Raw genomic sequence first — 20,793 nt, 5'->3', positions numbered from 1 at the left:
CGTAGTTTCTTAATAATTAAAAACGTTAATGGCCTATTGTGTGTAGCGTAAATAGTAAACATGTATTATCTGTTTAGAAGTACGTCAATATGTGCAAATGAAATTTTATTTCATAATTTTGGTCAGAAATTATTTGTTTGTTGTTAAGCACGAAACTTTACAATGGCATATCTGTGCTCTATCTACCACGGGTATCAAAACAAGTTTTCTAGAGTTGTGAGAAATTCCGTTGACTGAGGGGCGTTACATGTTTTATGTTTGAAGTAGCAATAAATTTTAATATAGACACTGATTACTAGTGTAACATTAGAATACGTACTGTTTGTTCTTTCCTTGTGAAATAATTTTCCTTGTAAAGAAGAGGAATAAAAAATCAACAATGATATAATTTTGAGGAAAAAGATTGTGCAGTAAAAACTAATGTTTTTGAGATTTTACATATAAAAATATGTTCTTATACTCATTCTTTATAAAGCAGCGTTCGGCTGAGATGAATTATCAAATTAAAATATAGTTTATATTAGGTAATAAAATATATAATATGTCCACGTGGAAATTGCCGTTTGAATCAACCTATGAAATGGCTTGACGCAATTTTTTTCCATATACAGGTACCTTTATTCTCTGTCATTCCAAAAGCAATTAAAGTTATTCTAGGCTTCTCAAAACGCATAGAAAAATATTATTTCGTTACACAATAGTATGCACTTTGCCAACGAATGTCGAATGGGTGTTTGACGAATTAGAAGCAACAACGATACTTTTTTTTTTTTTTTTATGAACATGGTGATTATAATAACAAACAACGTTTTCCTTGAAACCTGAAACGAAATATTGTAAATTTCTTTTCTTATCTAAGAGTGGATAAAAATAACATAAATTACCATGGCGGATGTTCGTGTCTATTTTTGATGGTTAAATCATGTTAGAAACACTAGCCTTATAACGCACATAAAGGGAACGGTATGGAGTGTTTCTGTTAGTGGTGAGTCCGCCTGCTTTGTATAAATTGAGTGACATAAAAAACTACATAAAAAGAAACGTGATAGGACAGTGTATGTGCCGATAGATTGTGTGATGAAAAGAATTTTATTTTAAAAAAGGGAGATGGCTCAATCTGTTTGTTGTTAAGCATAAACCCGCAAAACAAACTAGCTTCGCTTAGTTCATCACAGGAATTGAACCCTAAATTTTAGCTTTATAAGTTTTCAAGCTTATAGCTAACACAGGAAGTAGAAACAAGACTATACACAGAAAACGTATGTGCAAGATTAAACTATTAGATTGAGTTATGTCTTAGTGTAGGAATACGTTTATTACATCTCACATGAAAAGCATTACAATGGAGCAATACAAAACTTACAATTCTATCAAGCTAGTCTCCGCTACAATAAATTGAAACTGAACTGGATTTGTTTTAACATTATAAGTGTGATAAATTCATGCAAAATGTATCAACATAACTTTATAATTAACGCATTATTTTGCTTTAAATATATTGTATTTTTCAGTAGATAATAATTGGAATACACACCACTAGAATAGTACAACTATTTACTTCTAATTGTGATATATTGTCTATTGATGTAACACACTCGATTCGATACTATGCAAAGTCTGTTGTTACTTATTATCAGCTCGAGTTCGTTACTTCCTGGCTTGGCATTGCCAAGTGGTTAGATCACTCGACCCGCAATTTTTGGTCGCGAATTCGACTCCCCGTTTCACTAAATTTGCTGTCTCTTTCCACCGTGAGGGTGTTTAAATGTGACGATCAATTTCACTATTTATTGGTGAAAAGGTTGTTCAAGGGCTGGCGGTGGATAGTGATGATTAATTACTTTCCCTCTAGGTTTTCACTGCAAATCTAGAGACGGCTAGCGCAGTTAGTGTAGCTTTGCGCGAGACCCGGCATGGCCAGGTGGTTAAGGAACCCGAGGGTTGCAGGTTTAAACCCTCGTCACACCAAACATGTCACCCTTTCAGCCATGGAGGCATTATAATGTGACTGTCAATCCCATTATTCGTTGGTAACAGATTTGCCCAAGAGTTGGCGGTGAGTAGTGATGACTAGCTGCCTTCTCTCTAGTCTTACACTGCTAAATTAGGATCGGCTAGCGCAGATAGCCCTTGTGTAACTTTGCGCGAAATTCACACCAAAATAAATAGTTACTTCCGCGTTTTATCTGCAAAGAACCACATTTTATTACATGAAATATACACAGACAACGTAGCTCTCAGTTTTACACACAAAAATAGTACTTAAAAACATACATTGCTTTGCGTGTAGTTATTTCACTCTATAGTATTGTGTGTATGTGTATTTTCTTATAGCAAATCCACATCGTGCAAGCTACTGAGTCCACCGAGGGGAACCGAACCCCTGATTTTAGCATTGTAAATCTATAGACTTACCGATGTACCAGCGGGGGACACACTATAGTAATTATTGTATATCAATTATTCCCAGAGTTTTAAGATAATATAAGAAAATTGTAAATGTTGTAAGATAAGGACATTACTTGATTACAAGGAAGATAGAAGATAAAATTAATGGAAGTAGGTCAGATAGTTTGAACTCTATTTCTCGTCACATAATGACCTGATGTTCTGAAAGATCACATGACATTGTATACCAAAATCGGGTATTCACCTTATCCAGGACGACCACAAAATAAACGCCCACGTCTTGAAATACTCACTTTGGTAATAGTGTTTGTTCTTTAAAGCTATTCAATCTCGACAAAACGTAGGTAGTAGTGCTTTAAGTTTTTATATGTGAAGTTAAAGTGCTAATAATGCTATTTATTAAGTGTTATGTTTTACAACCAACAAAGACTGTGTTCATGTTTGTTTTTCTACAGATTTCTTACACAGTCTCTTATCTGTTTTTACAATCATTTGTATTCACCACTTTACAAAAACGATGTAGGTCTCTAACAATTTCTATATGTTGTTTATATTCACTAGTATGCGACAAACAATGATAAGTTATAGGTATTAATAGTGTGTTATGAATTTAGCATCAGCTAAAATATTTCAATACATAGTATTTTTAACATGCATATTTGCATATTCACCACCGGCACTTATTTTAATAGAGGGCAGTCAATCAACTTCTAATGTTTTTCATTGAACTCTTTTACCTTTTTTTTGTCTCTAATTTAGCAGTGAAAGACTAGAGGGAAGGTTGCTAGTCATTACCACTCACCGCCAACTCTTGGGCTATTCTTTTACTAACAAATAGTGAGATTGACCGTCGCATAACGCCCTCACGGCTGAAAGGGCGAGCATGTTTAGTGTGACGAGGATTCGAACCCGCGACCCTCAGATTACGAGTCGAGTGCCTTGATCACCTTGCCATGCCGAGCCGTGTTTGTTTTGAATTTCTCATAAATCTACATGAGGGCTATTTGCGTTAGCTGTCCCTAATTTCGCAGCGTAAGGCTAGAAGGGAAGGCAACTAGACATCATCACCCACCGCAGAATCTTGACCTACTCTTTTACCAACGAATAGCAGGATTGACCGCACTTAATAACGCTCCAAAGGCTGAAAGGGAGAGCATGTTTGTTGAAAGGGGTATTCGAACCCGCCACTCTCATATTACGAGTTCAGCGCCCTAATCACCTGGCCATGTTGTGTCACTTTTTTCGTGTTAAAAATATTTGTACTTAACTACAACCAATATTCTCGATGTTATTTAATAATATAATATGGTGCAATTAGAAATGAATAGTAATAAAAGTGACCAGTAATATTGCACAAAATACTTCATTTGTGTTCTGTTTGGAGTTAAGCACAAAGATATATAATGAGCTATCTGTGCTCTGTAGTTATGACTTAGGAAAAAATGTGTTAGATGTTTTTGCTACGGAAGTGAAGTAGTTTCTGGTATCACTCAAGTATATTAGTTTCTTAGTAGCGTGAGATTTATCAAGATCTGCCACCCTGGTGGCACAGCGGTATGTCTGTGAACTCTTACCATTAGAAAGTGGGTTTCAACACCTGTGGCGGGCAGAGCACAGATAGCTCATTATGCAACTTTGTGCTTAATTGTAAATAAACAAAATCGTCGAAATTCAAGTGACAAGTATATAACACGTGAGTTATCGAATGGGTACGAGTAAAACTAGTTAAATAATGAGTAAGAAAAATGAATATATAGGACAAACAAAGTAATAAGCGATTTATTAAATCGTACGCACGCTAGATTTCCATCCCATTTTTTTCCGGGATTTCTAATTATTGGTTAAAATATGTCAAAAATTGACACAGAAGTAAATAATATTCGAATACTATAAAGGTAACCCTTAAAACTTAAAAAAAATGACTATTATTTAAATTTTCATAATTTCCATAGTGATTCCGTTTTTAGTTATTCATTATATAAGAACAGGATATATCTAAATGTCGACTAGTATGTACCCTGTCCTTATGCGGTCGTCCATGGTCAAGATTAGTGCAGGTATACTTATCTATGAATATAACCATTACATTTGATAGCTATATAATTGCTTTTTAACGATGCTGGAAACGTGGCTTCCTTTTATGGATAAGAAAAGTTGAGGAAGGTGGTATTCCAGAGAGAATTGGTGAGCTTGAATTTGAATATAGTTCCAAGTAGAATTAATTATCGACAATAATTCGTATTGGTTAGAATCATCTTTGTTCTTATTCAGGAATTTTGTTAGATTTCCAGTTGCTGTCGAGAGAAGTCGCCAAGAAACTGGTGTTATAAACTTTCAGTATTGTAGCGTTCAATCTTCATTTATTTTAATTTAGACACGATCTTAAAAAAAAAACTTATTTGTCGATTTCAGTTTCAGTTTACAAACCAGAAGGGGAGTCTAAAGTACGTATCATTACAAATATTTTGTTGGTATTTAAAAATAGTGTCTTACTCCAGTAAAACAAGGTTTAAGAAAAGCATAACATAAAAATGTGAATAACGGTATCTGCTATTCTGATTAAAGCAGAATTTACAACTCACTGCCTGAAAGAAATGTTGTGATTAAACTTTGTTTTGTTAGCATATGTGCGTTTAATCCCCTAGCGACTGATTTTCTTCACTCATGTAAGAGTAAACTGATTACCGGTATTTAACCCAGTGACAATGTATGATGTGGTTAACCTCGGTAGAGTGGACTGAATGACGTATAACAAATCTTATAATAGTTAACTATGTCACATTTAACTCATAACAAGAGACAGTCTGATTGTTTTTTTTATTCACGAAGCTACACAAAGGTCTACCTGTGTTTTGCCCGTCAGGGGTATCGAAATCCGGTTTCTAACAATATATGTCCGCAGACATACCACTGTGCCACTGGGGAGGTGGCAGCAAAAGACAGACTCAGTCGATAAACAACAGATAAAATAACAACAAGTGGCAAAATAATTTGTTTTATCATTAATTTTTAGACACATTAACTAGAGCATAAATATTTTAAAAAAAACGACATGTTTCTTTTAGGCACTCTTAAAGATAAAATCTTTATTCGAAATTTCAAACCGAGAACATTGAGTAACACAAACCTGATGATGGTAACTGGCTTACCGTAACTAGTTGGCTGAAATTTACAGTACAGTTTGACGTTTCAATTTGCCCCAAACAAACGTTTGTTTGTTTTTTTATTATTAATTAGTAGGACGATAATATTTTCTTGCTAAGTTGTGTTTCGTAATAGCTTCCATTGCCAAACCTGGAGTATATGTATATTACCTTCCTTGCGGCCCCCCAGTGGGCTGGAATCCGGGTTTCGATACCCGTGGTTAGCAGACCATAGATAGCCCATTGTATATTTTTGTACTTAATTAGAAACAAACCTTCTTTGTGTATTTAATGTTTTGGTCAAATAAGAAATCAAAGTAAATGCGTATAAAGAGTCACGTACTTTATAAATATAATTTGCATTAATCTTACCATTAACCCCTCACGTAGGCTTAATATTATTAATATATTAATAAGCATTATATTCATACAATAAATGCCCGCCAATACACAGCAGTATGTTTGCGGACTTACACCGCTAGAATCCGGGTTTCAAAACCCGTGGTGGGCAGAGCACAGATAGCCCATTGTGTAGCTTTGTGTTTAATTCAAAACAACATGTAATTAAAACTTACCATTGCGGGTATATAATGTAAACGTACCAAAATATATCTTAAAAGTTCGGTTTTATATTTCCTCAGTTTGATGTTTAGAAAGTTTATTGTTGTATTTTGATGACCTTCTGTTTACAGAGATCATTGGGGTACTTATATTATAATTGAATCTAAAAGTTAAGAAAACGAAAAAAATACTCCTACAAAGTTCAAAGCACTGCTATATTTCTTACACCATTATATAAACTTTGAAAACATTATCATGTTTTCGCATGTAAAAGAATTTAAAGTCTAAGTCCATTCAAGTTGGTGCCTGATACAATTACATCTGGAATATTCAAGGAAATAACACAACGTTATTATAGTTGCAAAATCAAGAAATCGTGTTTTCATACATGGACAAGAGAAGATAAACCAGAGGCCACCGACAAAGTTGAGTGGCTCTCTAGAAGAGAAAGATACATTATCATCACATTCATCTGCTGTATTAACCAACACACAGGTTAATTAATTAGTTAAACATACGTTAATATTGATCTCCTTGTTAACTTCCTCAATAAACTTCCCGGTCCGGCATGGCTAGGTGGGTTAAGGCGTTCAACTCGTAATCTGAGGGTCGCGGGTTCGAGTCCCGGTCTTACCAAACATGGTCGCCCTTTCAGCCGTGGGGCGTTATAATGTGACGGTCAATTCCACTATTCGTTGGTAAAAGAGTAGTTCAAGAGTTAGCGGTTGATGGTGATGACTAGCTGTCTTCTCTCTAGTCTTACACTGCTGAATTAGGGACGGCTAGCGCTGTGCGAAATTATGGACGACTAGCCAGATAGCCCTCGCGTAGCTTTGCGTGAAATTCAAAACAAACAAATCTCTTCATTTTATATCTATATTACTTTAATACAATCGCACTTACACCACGTCCTATTATTAGGCTTCAAGATAACCAAACTAAGAAACTCTTTTCTAGAACATTCGTTAAACACAGTTATCCTATTTAAGTATTTACACGAAAAGCTAAGGGTGAACTGAAACATCAGAACTTCGAGATTTTCATGTTGTTCATTTTATCAAAAAAACAAAACAAAAACTTTTCATTAAACGTGCACTTGGAACTGAACCAGGATGCGTTTGATAACACTTGTTAATTTATTTATAAGAAAGAAAGCATATATTTGCACTGTCATAATATTTATCTATGACAACGCACAAGCTTATTACACAACTATCAGTTTGTTTTCTTTAGTTGTTTTTTATTTAAATTGTAGTTGCGATGATTTAGTACGGCCTTTTAGAGTGATTGAATGTTCGATACTCTATAGGACATTATATTGGAGTTAGACATCACTACTTTCAATGTGAATGTATGTTAAACAAAGAATACATACGGTATGGGACACTACAGTGAACTACATTATTCAGTATACTCAATGTGGATTTATGTTAAACAGAAAACACTCACATTATAAAATGCTACAGTGAATTGCGTTATCGATTAAAATAGTACTTAACTCTGGTACTAACTCTGGTCATAAATATTATGACGTGATGAATATCGCCAGTAAAAATAAAGAAGAAAACCTGAGAAAATAAAATTCTCGTTTTCCTATAAGATAGACAGAAATGAATTTTGTTCACGCATTGATTAAGTAACGCAAAACTGACTTTTTTTTTCGCGTGATTTAGATTTGAAAGTATTTGAGAGCTATTTTAAGTATATGTTGAAACTCAGGCATTGTGTGTGTGTGTGTTTCTTATAGCAAAGTCACATTGGGCTATCTGCTAAGTCCACCGAGGGAATCGAACCCCTTATTTTAGTGTTGTAAGTCCGTAGACTTACCGCTGTACCATATTATTCTTTACTGAACAGAAATTTCAGAAGTTGTATTGCCACTAACTTCATATTAAAACAGGGTATCTACATGGGTCAGAGCGCCAAATTAACCCTGTATCTGACTTAATATACGTTCTTACTTGGAATATGGAAATTTATGAAACGTTACATTGATTCATTGTTTGGGTTACCTTCGTTGTTAATGATATGTTCAGGAGTTATCTTAATATAAATTTTAAATATTTAAATACAAATTTCCGCATATATTCTTCCCTTCCAGATTATATTGACAAATTATATTTGTTAATTAGTAAAATACTAAACTACAAGATAGTAAAATGAGATAAAAGATTTCTGCTTCTGTACATTCACATATATAATAAAAAAACAAGAGAGAAACTACTTATAAAACACTCATATTCACTTGTGTTAGGTCTACGTGTAATCTCAATCGTAGCAAATATTCAAGATTGGCGTCACCTGCGGGCAGATAGTAAACTTACGGACTTAGAACTTTAAACTTCCGAGTTGAATTCCCCGCGCTGAATAAAGCTCAAATAGCTCATTGTTTAGCTTTGTATTAACTAACAACTAAAGGCAATACTGTAAAACATCATGAAAACTCGCGTGTATGTAAAAAATACAACTATAACAACAAGCAATAGGGTGTAAATTAAAATATTACATTCCAGGGTATCTAAAAAACATACAACTCAATGCTGCAAAAAAGTTTACCGCAAGTTGCCTTCTGTACTGAGATTTTTGATAAATATTTTCAGGCATTGTTAAATAAAAGAAAAAACTTGAATTTGTTGATACGAAAGAAAAGAACATTGTCGAGCTTTCTTTACTTGTTTCAAGTCCAACAAAATAACATAATGTTTAGGGAAAACAAGGTTGTTCCATCCACTAAACCAAACATAAATTATTAAAAAAATTAAATACAGTCCTTATCGCATACATTTACAAATAATAATAATGGTATGTAAAAGAAAAAGTTACAATAAAAACATAAAACAAAAGATAAAATAAATTTTATATCCGTATCAACATTCAGCGCTGACATGACCGACGATAAACTTTCTGAGACAGCATTTAATTAGTAGTGGAGTGGAAGGGGGAAATCTTCAGAAGTATCTCCATAGGTTCTGCTAGAGTTGTTTCATCTCATTAGCTCCAGTTAGACCTGCCAACAAAGTTTTGTGTTACCTTGGAGGAGTCCTGTCTTGTTCTATTCACTTTGATATATTAATGAAGCTTCGAATAAAGTCATCGTTAACGTCTGTTAGAGACGTTTCATAACCTCACTGTGTTCTAATATATAACAATGTTTCGGGATAACAAGGGACCTGTTTGTCCATCTCGACTCTCTGATCCTCTAAGTCAAACAAAACTATTAACTAAATAAACAAATAATAATTTAAAGCCATCTCTTATCATTCATATATCTATCAAGTTTTCTATTAAACTCACTCAAATTTACTGCCTCCACAACATCCAAAGGCAACTCATTCCATAGGCCAACCACTCTATTTGAAAAATAAAACTGTCTTAGCTGAAGACAGCTTTTACTTTGCCTAAATCTATATTTGTGTTCCCTAGCCCTACTATTCTCACTGTTAAATGTAAAAAGGAATGATGCACCAACACTATCAATTCCATTTACGATCTTAAACACTTCAATCAGATCCTATCTAACTCTTCGTTTTTGAATAACTCAATTTGAGAGATCCCAGCCTCTACTTGTATGACAACCCCTCCATCCCAGGCACCATTCTAGTAGCCCTTCTAGAACCCTTTTCAACAATTCAATGTCTTTCCTAAGAAAATGAACCCAAGACTGAACACAATATTCCAAATGTGGCCTAACCAGTGATCTATAAAATGAAATTATAACCTCTTCATTCTTGTATTCGGTATTTCTGCAGATACAACCTAAAATATTATTTGTCCTACCACTAGCAACAGTACACTGCTTGATTCGTTTAAGAGACTGATCAACTAGTAATTTCCATTCATTAAATAAAAAGTTCAAATGGAAGACAAAACGACACCTACCAAAAGTTACACATCTTTTGAAAGGGTATGAAAATAACTTCATATTAGAGTATATATTTAGTTATTTACAGCTTAAGAATTACACGTATGAACATCTATCAAAGATTATATTCTAGTAATGACAATCAGAATGATTATTATCACTGATGTTTATAATTTTTCAGTATAATCACAAGGAAACAAAATAAACAGCCATAACTCAACTCCCGAAAACTAAATACAAACTATAGCTTATTCGACTCAATAAGAAAGGAAAATTTTGGTTAGTTTTGTCATGACCGGCAAATACAACAATAGTCATTGACGTACAAAAATATATAAAATATTTATTTATTCGCTGTGAAAATACAACAATGTAATGTTCAAGATCTTGTTATAGTAAACAAGTATTTTATTTCAATCTGAGTAAATCCCGTGTGTCTCGTATGAAGTTTTATTGCCTCAGATACCTTATCTTTTATAAAGTAGCAAGTGAGGTATATATGTATATATAACCATTGACAGTGAACTTGGTGTTGTCACATACTTCGGGGTATTAAATGTCACGTTTGGTCCTTCGTTTTCATTGTTCTACAAAAACACTTTTCCAAAATGAAGAAAATGAGTAATCCGATTCCATTAATGAGAAAAGCACTATCACAGTTCATAAATAACATTATAACTCCCGACGGTACATTCTGCATATTACATGCGTCTTAAATATCTTTCAGGTTAATTTCAAGTATCGAAATATTTACAAATGTCAGTTACTAAGTAATTTGTTTGTTTTGTTTTGGAATTTCGCGCAAAGCTACTCGAGGGCTCTCTGCGCTAGCCGTCACTAATTTAGTAGTGTAAAAGTAGATGGAAGGCAGCTAGTCATCACCACCCACCGCCAACTTTTAAACTATTCTTTTACCAACGAATAATGGGACTGACCGTAAAATTATAACGCCCCCACGGCTGAAAGGGCGAGCATGTTGAGCGCGAAGGGGATGCGAACCCGCGACCCTCATATTACGAGTTAAACGCCTTAACCCACCTGGCCATGCCGAGCCGTACTACAAAGTAATCTCTAGTTTGCTCTTACACTTTCGATTAGTACATCGTATTGATCGTATCGATGACACCAGTTTCTTCAGTTATCATAAAATAAGTTATTAGTTATTTAGCACCTTAGCACCTTTACTGCACCTATACAAACCATAACAGCGCAAAAGACATTTGAGTTTCTATCTTTTTTCTAGTAGTAGTTTTATTATTTCCTCTATACACATATTTCCAACCATACAAAATACGCGTTTTTTGTAGCTTAGTTTATACCTTTCGTTAAATATTATGTTATTTAGCTAAACTAAAAAAAAAAAAAAAAAATTTTATTTCAATTTTCAGACTATCTGAGGTTCGACTATGGGTAGACTGCAGACAGACCATTGTATAACTTTGCGCTAAAACAAAAAGGCTAGGACATCCCTTAAACTGGAAAAGAAATACGCCAGCTCAGACAAAATACATCAGTAAAAATCTGTAGCAACTTTCAGAAACTAAATTCCTCTATCTACAAACACACATAAATTTCTTAAAAAGAAACACGTCGAACCCCGTATTTATAGTTGTTTTATTTTGTTTTACTGCATGAGAACAACATACGCACTTATGGGTAAAGGTTAGTTTTTCTAATTAATCATTATTAAGTCAAACCAGAAAAATATAAATATTCCAAATAGTCTAAAAACTAACATGGTCTCTGTCTTATCGCCAAAATATATTACAAGGTCAATTTGAGCAAGGTATAAGAACTCTCCTAGTATTTTTAATTAGATTTTTTTTTTCCTGTTAATTGGGATGAGTTTCTTATCTAAAATAAATCAATAATAATATGGATATTAGAGCTGATTCTTGATCAATATAATAGAAACTTGGCAATGAAAAACAAATGTCTTTTTTAACATTTCTGCAATCTAAAAATACCCTTGGGTCAAGAAATTTCTGTTTTTTTTATACGAACTCTGATCGTGCGGTTCATCTTGTCTGAAGAAAAAAGGACGTTTCTCTTTAAGCTTGCCAGAATAGATCGTCTCTTATTTTTTTGGTGACGTGAAATTTGAAATGTTTTTTGAACGAAGTTATCGTTAACCTTTCGAGTTGAATGGCCTTTTACTTGTTGGCAATACAATATTTTTTTTTAAGTTTTAAACGTTTAGATTTACGTTTCATTCTATAATTAAATACGTTTTTGTAGAACTACAGATTAAGAAGAAATGTGCTAAAAGGTTATCGCAGAACGAGGACTGTCTTCGGAATTGTGACAAGAACTAATAAATATCTTTTCTAAAATACATATTGTCCAAAATAAATAAATGTCAAAGGTTAACTTTTAGTTGGATTGTAGGAAACAATAAGAAAGTTGTATATAAAAACACATACAGATATTGTTTAACCAGAGAACATATAGATTTGTATATGACGCAAAAAATAGAAAATGTCATATTTTTAGGCTACATCAAAAATGTTATTTAATGTTTCAAAGGAAATTTTATCACGTAAAGAAATTTAAGACTATTATATATATCATGTTATATTGTATTTTAGAACACTGCAGACTTTATTCGGTTTCTTAAAGTTTTTGACAACGTATTAGAGCTCGGTGAATACAGCAAACACAGTCGTGATTGAAACCCTATCCACATAAGTCAGTTGTTAGAATAACAACCGCTACGGTGTGATAAATGTAACTGACTATAATAACACTTTATCGTTAAAATCATATCAAATTTCGTATCATTTTAACCTTTCAAAGCACTTGGAAGTTTTTGTATTCCGTTTTTCGCTCGATGCTTACAACAAAAATATTTTAACGGTCACTGCAAGTCTGAAAAATATTCAGAACAATTTTAAAAAATAAATGTCTGACACTATTGTGGTGCATTTAAAAGGGAATTGCAATAAATAAGTGTATAATTGCTTTGCACATGATTACATGTCAGTAATTATAGAACTTCTAAACAAAAATAGGAAGGTGATTCAAAAGCTTGTATGAAAGAGTTAAATATTATTTAATTAGAACTGGTTACATAAAAATATACATTCGAAATTAAATATAAAAATTCAGTCTTTATTTTTATATTTTAAATATAACATATATCTTTGACGAAAGGTTGTACTAAAAGCCAAAAACAGATTAAAATACACTTCACTAGGCTTTTCTCAAATATTTATAAATACGTTATGTATCACACACAAAAAGAGATTAATACATATAACCAATGTTGTAGTGTAGAGGCAAATAAGTTATGTGATAATAGAGCATATTATACTGTCCAGTCAAATCATATAGATCAGTTATTATGGCCCGGCATGGCCAAGTAGGTTAAGGCATTCGACTCGTAATGTGAGGGTCGCGAGTTAAAATCCCGGTCGCACCACACATACTCGCCCTTTCAGCCGTGGTGGCGTTATAATGTGACAGTCAATTCCACTATTCGTTGGTAAAAGAGTAGCCCAAGAGTTGGCGATTGGTGGTGATGACTAGCTGCCTTCCCTCTAGTCTTACACTGCTAAATTTGGGACAGCTAGCAAAGATAGCCCTCGATAGCTTTGCGCGAAATTCAAAACAAACAAACAAACAGATCAATTATTACTTATAGTAAATTTAACACATGAATAACTATAAATATATAATCAACTAAAGACGTATTAGACAGTCATTGTATATAATCAAACGAAGTCATAAGTGTTTTGTAAAGTCATATAAAAATGGTGTTTGATGCATACTATTTAGCTCACAAAGCTTTAAATAAATCATGAAACAATGAAAAATGGCAAACACTTTCATAACGCATGAGTAATACAGTTAAAATAATTTATCTTTAAATTCGACTTCTGTGTATTATATTTGAATTAACCGGTATTTTCAAAATTTCAGTTTAACGATATATAACAATAAAACAACCAAGATTTAACAGAAAACCATAATAAATTTATAGTGATGTAACTATTATGTAATCTCAAGAATAAGTTAAATCCCCGAAAACTGTTTAGCTTTTAAAAGTCATCTTGATAATAAATAGTCTTTATAATCATAATATCAAATATATACTAGTTCTGAATAACAGCATAATTGAAACGTATGTTAAAATACAGTGAAAGTTCTCTTATAATTATCTGCAGTAGAGGGGTAGTTTTCTAACTTTATTATCAAAATGTTTAGATCCTTCCAATACGCAGAGGGATTCTGAAAGACAACAGCAAATATCAATCAATGTCTTTAATAATCACAATAGTTTGTGTATATTTCAACCTGTTACTTAATACTTTAAATTTCGCTTTAAAAAGTGCAATTATATGAAAACAGTTTTTTATTCTTTCGGGTTTTCCCTACCTTATAGTTCTCGCTTGACGAAAAATATTTTAGGAATATAACTAAGGTAAGAAAATCGAATATATCAAATTCAGCAAACGTCAAAATTATATTCGGAAGCTTTAAGAGTTATCTAAACTCCCTAGATACAAATTTGCATTATTACAAACGTTTTCGAAATTTCACCAATTAAACGTCAGTCTCGGGCGTTGAGAGTAGAAAAGCTCAAATAAACTTCTATCGCACAGAAATACTTGATTGGCAAAACGATCAAACGCTTTATGGATAGATGTAACTTTCATCTTCAGACAACACTAATTCCGACAATCTCCTTCAGATTCATGAATATACGCACTCACAAATACTATTATGCACGATTAATAAAGGAAAAAAGTGTATATGTTTCTGTTTTTTTTATTTCTCGCAAAGCTAGACGAGGGCTATCTGCGCTAGCCGTCTCTAACTTAGCAGTGTAATACAAGAGGGAAGGCAGCTAATTATCACCACCCACCGCCAACTTTTGGGCTACTTTTTTACCAACGAATAGTGGTATTGTCCGTTTCATTATAATGCCCCAACGGCTGAAAGAGCAAGCATGTTTGGTGTGACGGGACTCGAACCTGCGACCCTCGGATTACGAGTCAAGTAACTTAACCACTTGGCCATACCGGGTCGGTAAAAGTGTAACATAACGTGCATGGTAGCTTATGGTCGTGAATTAAGCAGAACAGCTAACTGTATAAAGCAAAATGAAAAAATATGTTGATTGGTTAACAAAGAGAGGAACAACAACATTACAACAAATATTATACCATTTTCCACTAAATGTATCGAACCATGAATATTAATCTTGACAAAACTAAGTTTGTACGAATGAAACACATTGTGACCTATAAAATTCATTTGTTGTTTTTTCAAATATCATTACATCTGATTCATATAAGCAATCATGTATTTTCAAAAGATCTTCTGGTCAACCTAAGATGGCCGAATCGTTGTTCTGTACTTTATTCTAATTAAAGTTTTAATACTCATACCAGCTTCTTTAAAATACGTTTTTACTTCAAGTGGGTTTCTCGTCATCTCAAACATAAGCAATAAGTTCAGGATTTTATGCGTTAGTAAGATATTAGGATATTAACAAAAAGAAAACAGGGGGAATTTGGGTATGGATCTGAACAGGATTTAAAGCAAAGGACAAGCAAGTGTATTTCAGTACTCTGTGACTTTCTAAGAGTTATTACAGTCCTAGTTATGTTCAGATATAAGGTAATATAAACGAAAGAGTAATATACTAATGTTATCTTTATATCACACACGAATATAGATATGGAGTAAATCTTTGGCCAAAGGTTAATTTGAAAATATAAAAAGTTAAAACTATAAATACTACAACTAATTCCTCCCATGTGTTTACATATAAACATCTAGTAGTTTTATGGTGGGTCATTAGAGGCATATTCTTTATTTAAAATTTCACCTATAAGCGAAAAGAATCATCTAGCAAGTAATAGAGGTAAAGTCTATAGATGATTCTAAGGCTACATGAGAAATGTTCTTTAGAAAACAATACTGTTGTCTATAAAATACTTCGCCAACTTATAATTACTTCACCCCGTGCGTTTGTACGTAACAAACGATATTCTCAGTTGTCGATTTACTTGCTTGAATACGACCATGCTAGCTGATGACGGTTTTTAAGAACAAAACCTGTTATCTTTTAATGTATCTATCACCTTTAATAATAGCTTTCACGAACGAATGTCAGTTGTTGAGAGTATTATGAAAAATGATGTTGAAAACTGGAATATCTTCTGGAAATGTAAGCAAATGTAATCTAATTGAAGATTTATAGTATCTAATTAAGTCGGCCTCTCTATTTTTTGCTGGTTTTAAAACTGATCTATGGTGTTTTATTGTAGGTACACCATGCAACTTTCCAAGCACTGTTTGCAGTTTGCAATATTTGTATTGTTTGTTTGTTTTTGAAATTCGCACAAAGCTACTTGAGGGCTATCTGTGCTAGCCGTCCCTAATTTAGCAGTGTAAGACTAGAGGGAAGGCAGCTAGTATCACTACCCACCGCCAACTTTTGGGCTACTCTTTTACCAACGAATAGTGGGATTGATCGTCACATTATAACGCCCCCACGGCTGAAAGGGCGAGCATGTTTGGCGCGACGGGGATGCGAACCCGAATTTTTGTATTAACCCAACCACAGTAATGAAGACCGAAGTACTTCACGATCTATGAAACATAAACAGTTTGTTTTGTTTATAAAACAGGAAATCCTGGCATTTTCACTCTATTTATAAATATATGTAATATTTCTCCAAAGATCCAAAGATGTATTTTTTTTACAAAATAACAAGCATTATTATTTCTAAGATGTCATTTTAAGAAATAAGTAATTGCGACCATGGCGAGGGGGGTATAACCAACTACCGAAACATTCTAGTTTGGGAAAATTTCTTTCTCTTAGAAACTAAATCCCTGCCACTAATGTTCATTTGCTTTTTTTATGGGTTCGCGCCCGTGTCGCGCTAAACATGTTCGCCCTCCCAGCCGTGGAGGCGTATAATGTGACGGTCAATCCCACTATTCGTTGGTAAAAGAGTAGCCCAAGAGTTGGCGGTGGGTGGTGATGACTATCTGCCTTCCCTCTAATCTTACACTGTTAAATTAGGGACGGCTAGCACAGATAGCCCTCGAGTTGCTTTGTGCGAAATTCAAAAACAAAACAAACTTTTTTTATAGGTTTAACAATAAGAATAAAAAATTCTTAGATTCTTAGATTTGTTTATTCTTAAATATCTTTTATGTTATTTAGGGTTCGTTTTGTTTTACTCGTTAATGTAAAACAAAAAATAATGAATATAAAACATCAACACAATATGAGTAGATATGGCTCTATATCCAAGCGTGTATTTCCAACATCACTATTTACCTCACCTTTCTTAGTTAATACCTTAATACCACTCACTGTAGAAGTCAGTCAGCATTTGTGAAACCCATGAATTTTTTTTTTTTTCACACACAAGTGAGTACTTCAGTCGACAACCAAATAGGAAAATATATTTGGCGATGAGGATTCGAATTTATAACATTCAATTTATCACTCGAGCGCCCTAACCACCTCGTCTTGCCAGGCTCAACGCTACTTTAGTACTATTTTATACCAAGCTATTCGATATTATGTCAGCCATACATAATAAGATATAATAAAGCAAGTCAAGCATTATTTGTATGAATAGCAAGGAAAATACATAGTTATACTGATTAAATAGATTTTTGAAAAAATGCATTAAACTGTACTTGAATTAATTACTATAAACAGAAGCTAAATGTGCAATCTCAACCACATAATATTATCAGCCACGATACATTCACCATAAAAAGACTGATGTCAATAGATGAACGACAGGGTGATAATATTAACCGTAATAAATTCATCACAAAACCCAAAACGATACGTTGTCAGTTACTAAACGCGGATTATGTTACGCATCATAACAACTCTATCATAAAAAAAATATAATTTTATTTCAGTAACTGAACAACTGGTGATATGGAAAAACCCACAACAAATCTATTGTGTAAAGATACCATTCAATGTAAATATCTAAACTACAGGTCATATTACCAGTCACAATAAATCTATCATAAACAGCATTATTTAACATTAGTAACTGATTGACAGTTGTTATAACCAACCACAACAAATCCATTGGACAGAAAAAAAAGACTACCTGGTGTTAAGAATCTCTCTAGAGCACTGAAAATCGAGAAAACATTAACGTTACTATCAGACAGATAAATAACTTCATCAGTGTTGAAGGACCGAAATAGTCTCTTCGTAGCTTATCAACATTTTTCAGTTTTTAAAACTTAAATATTTTGTTTGAAACAAAAAGAAAGCAAAGAGATAAGAAATAAACCTGCATTTCTTTAATTGTCATACAGTAAGAATAAGAATAGAGGATATGGCAAGACATAAAAAAAGAAACTGAAAATGCATTTACAACATAAATAAAACTGTACTTATTCTATTGTTTACAGTATGATTAAAATAACGGAAATCTTGGATATTTGAGGTAATTGTTTTCTGCTTTTTTGTGTTGTATTGAACACAATATTATTTGAGAAAAGGTTTTTTAAATATTTATACACTATTAAATCATAGAAATTGAAGAATAGTTTTACGTAAATAAAAAAAAATATTTGAATATATATGTGTGTGTGTGTGTGAAACAAAATCAAAGAAGGAAAAAAGGGAAAGAGACTGACATGGATTAGAAAAATACACGTACATAAATACGTACATAAATGATAGGGTTTAGAATTGTGTTAGATAAGAAAAACAACCTGTAATTCAGACATATTTCACACTATGTTATTGATTATATTCGGTAAATTTTAGCGCATGTAATTTTAATTTTACACACCGTCCTCCTGTATCTTTTAAGACCTTTCTTTTTATCTTTCCACAACTACATTTTTTGAAGGGTATGTTGTACGATGCACAAGAAATTCTGTTTTGTTGTTTCCCTACGTTGAAGTATTACTTTATTTTTAGGACGGTTGTTATCGAGCTTATACCTCTGAAGTAAGGTTTCTTTGTTTTTTTTTTTGGGTTTTGAATTTCGCACAAAGCTACTCGAGGGCTATCTGTGTTAGCCGTTCCTAATTTAGTAGTGTAAGACTAGAGGGAAGGCAGCTAGTCATCACCAGCCACCGCCAACTCTTGGGCTAGTCTTTTACCAACAAATAGTGGGATTGACTGTCACATTATAACACCCCCACGGCTGAAAGGGCGAGCATGTTTGACCCTCAGATTACGAGTCGCACGCTTTAACACGCTTGGCCATGCCAGGCCTCGGTAAGGTTTGTAGCCGAAACATTAAGCCCATAAAACTTTTCAGGTTTATCTGGAGTTCAGAATGTCTTGTTTATGTATAAACCGAGATTGTAATAAATATAACACACAAGAATATTGAAATAGAAAAACAAACTCTTAGTGGCTCAGCCTTAACTTTGAATATTTATTAATCACCGCGGCGAACACAACATACTTGTTTGTTCGGAAACAAACAAATGATAAATAAGTTAAATGAACTCACCTTATTGGTCTCGGTTAAACTACAAAATTTCACTGCTAGACAAACACGTTCTTAGGATTGAAAATATAATTCTAGCTGCACAGTAAACCTTCTCTTTCATCATGCAAAGTCTATATTATGATATTATCAATAAGAAAAATTCCGAAAAATTCGTAGTGTTAAATAATTCTCGAAAGTCACCAACAATACATAAATAACAAATAAAGATACTTTATAGACATGTGTTTAAAAATGAAATTCATATCTTTTACGACACATATTTGGGCTCGCCACGGAAAAATACTAGCACTGTAACAACAGAAAATAAAACATATTTTATCCCCAGAAACCACAGATGAAATAGAATACTTAAATAAAGCTATTAAAGCAGATAACGTATATCATCTAACCCTAAACAAACAAAAACTGGTAAGTACTTACGTTTCGTAGGTTTGGGATTAGCCTGTTTACGGCGAGACATTGATGTGGATGTTGGAAAAGCTGGTCTTCTAAACGAGAATATGAATAACCAGTACTACACAACGTTGTTTTAACTCACACTGCTGCAACTCTTTCACAGGTACCGCCTCCCGCTTAGTTACTGTCTTAGCGCATGCGCCGGTACATGATAGCTGACGTTAGTTCAAGAGAAGGCAAGCAATAAATAGATAAAAATTAATGCCTCAAAAATTCGAAGGTACAGTATTATAATATAAGGCTATCATTATACTGCAATGACATGATACAGTAACTACATAAGCAATAATGTATTTACAGATAATAGCAAAGGGAGGTAAAAAAACTCATCAAATTCTTTTTTTAGAAAAATTGAAATATAGGAAGAAAATATATGTTTCGTCATAAAATAACTTACCTTGAGGGGATAGATGAAAGAGTTTGATTTGTTTTGAATTTTGCGCAAAGCTACTCGAGAGCTATCACCACCCACCGCCAGCTCTTGCGCTACTCTTTTACCAACGAAAAGTGGAATTGACCGTCATATTATAACGCCAACACAGCTTAAAGGGCGAGCATGTTTGGTGTTACAGGGATTCAAACCCGCGACCCTTAGATTACGAGTCGAGTGCCTTATCCACCTGGTCATGCCCGGCCTTAGCTGAAAGGGAAAAAATTTATTAGAATTCTAGTGATGGCGAAAAACTAATTTTTTCTTTTCTGTAGTTTTTTCAATCATTCTCTAATTCTAAAACTTTGAGGTTTTCTTGTTCTTTAATTTCTCTTAACTTGTTTAATCATTGAAGATTTACAAATTTTTCATCTGCTCTCAAAATTTGAATTTTTAAAGATTAAATTAAGTTCTTGATTAGGAAGTAACACAGAAAGTTTCAGGTGGGTGACTAAT

The 20,793-nt window shown here is 33.3% G+C and overlaps 1 protein-coding gene across 2 annotated transcripts in view; it reads right to left on the bottom strand.

The window, feature by feature from the left end:
- Nucleotides 1–20,015, bottom strand: part of LOC143256860 (uncharacterized) — a 128,188-nt gene extending 108,173 nt beyond the window's left edge. For both annotated transcript variants that reach the window (XM_076514653.1, XM_076514652.1), the window contains exon 1: nucleotides 19,872–20,015. In XM_076514653.1, the coding sequence (XP_076370768.1) occupies nucleotides 19,872–19,911 (40 nt within the window). In that variant the 5' untranslated portion in view covers nucleotides 19,912–20,015. The remainder of the gene's footprint in view (nucleotides 1–19,871) is intronic.
- Between the last annotated feature and the right edge of the window lie 778 nt (nucleotides 20,016–20,793).

The sequence above is a fragment of the Tachypleus tridentatus genome, chromosome 7 (genome assembly GCF_004210375.1).
Source record: "Tachypleus tridentatus isolate NWPU-2018 chromosome 7, ASM421037v1, whole genome shotgun sequence".
NCBI classification, from domain to species: Eukaryota; Metazoa; Arthropoda; class Merostomata; order Xiphosura; family Limulidae; genus Tachypleus; species Tachypleus tridentatus.
This window is presented reverse-complemented; position numbering and strand designations above follow the sequence as displayed.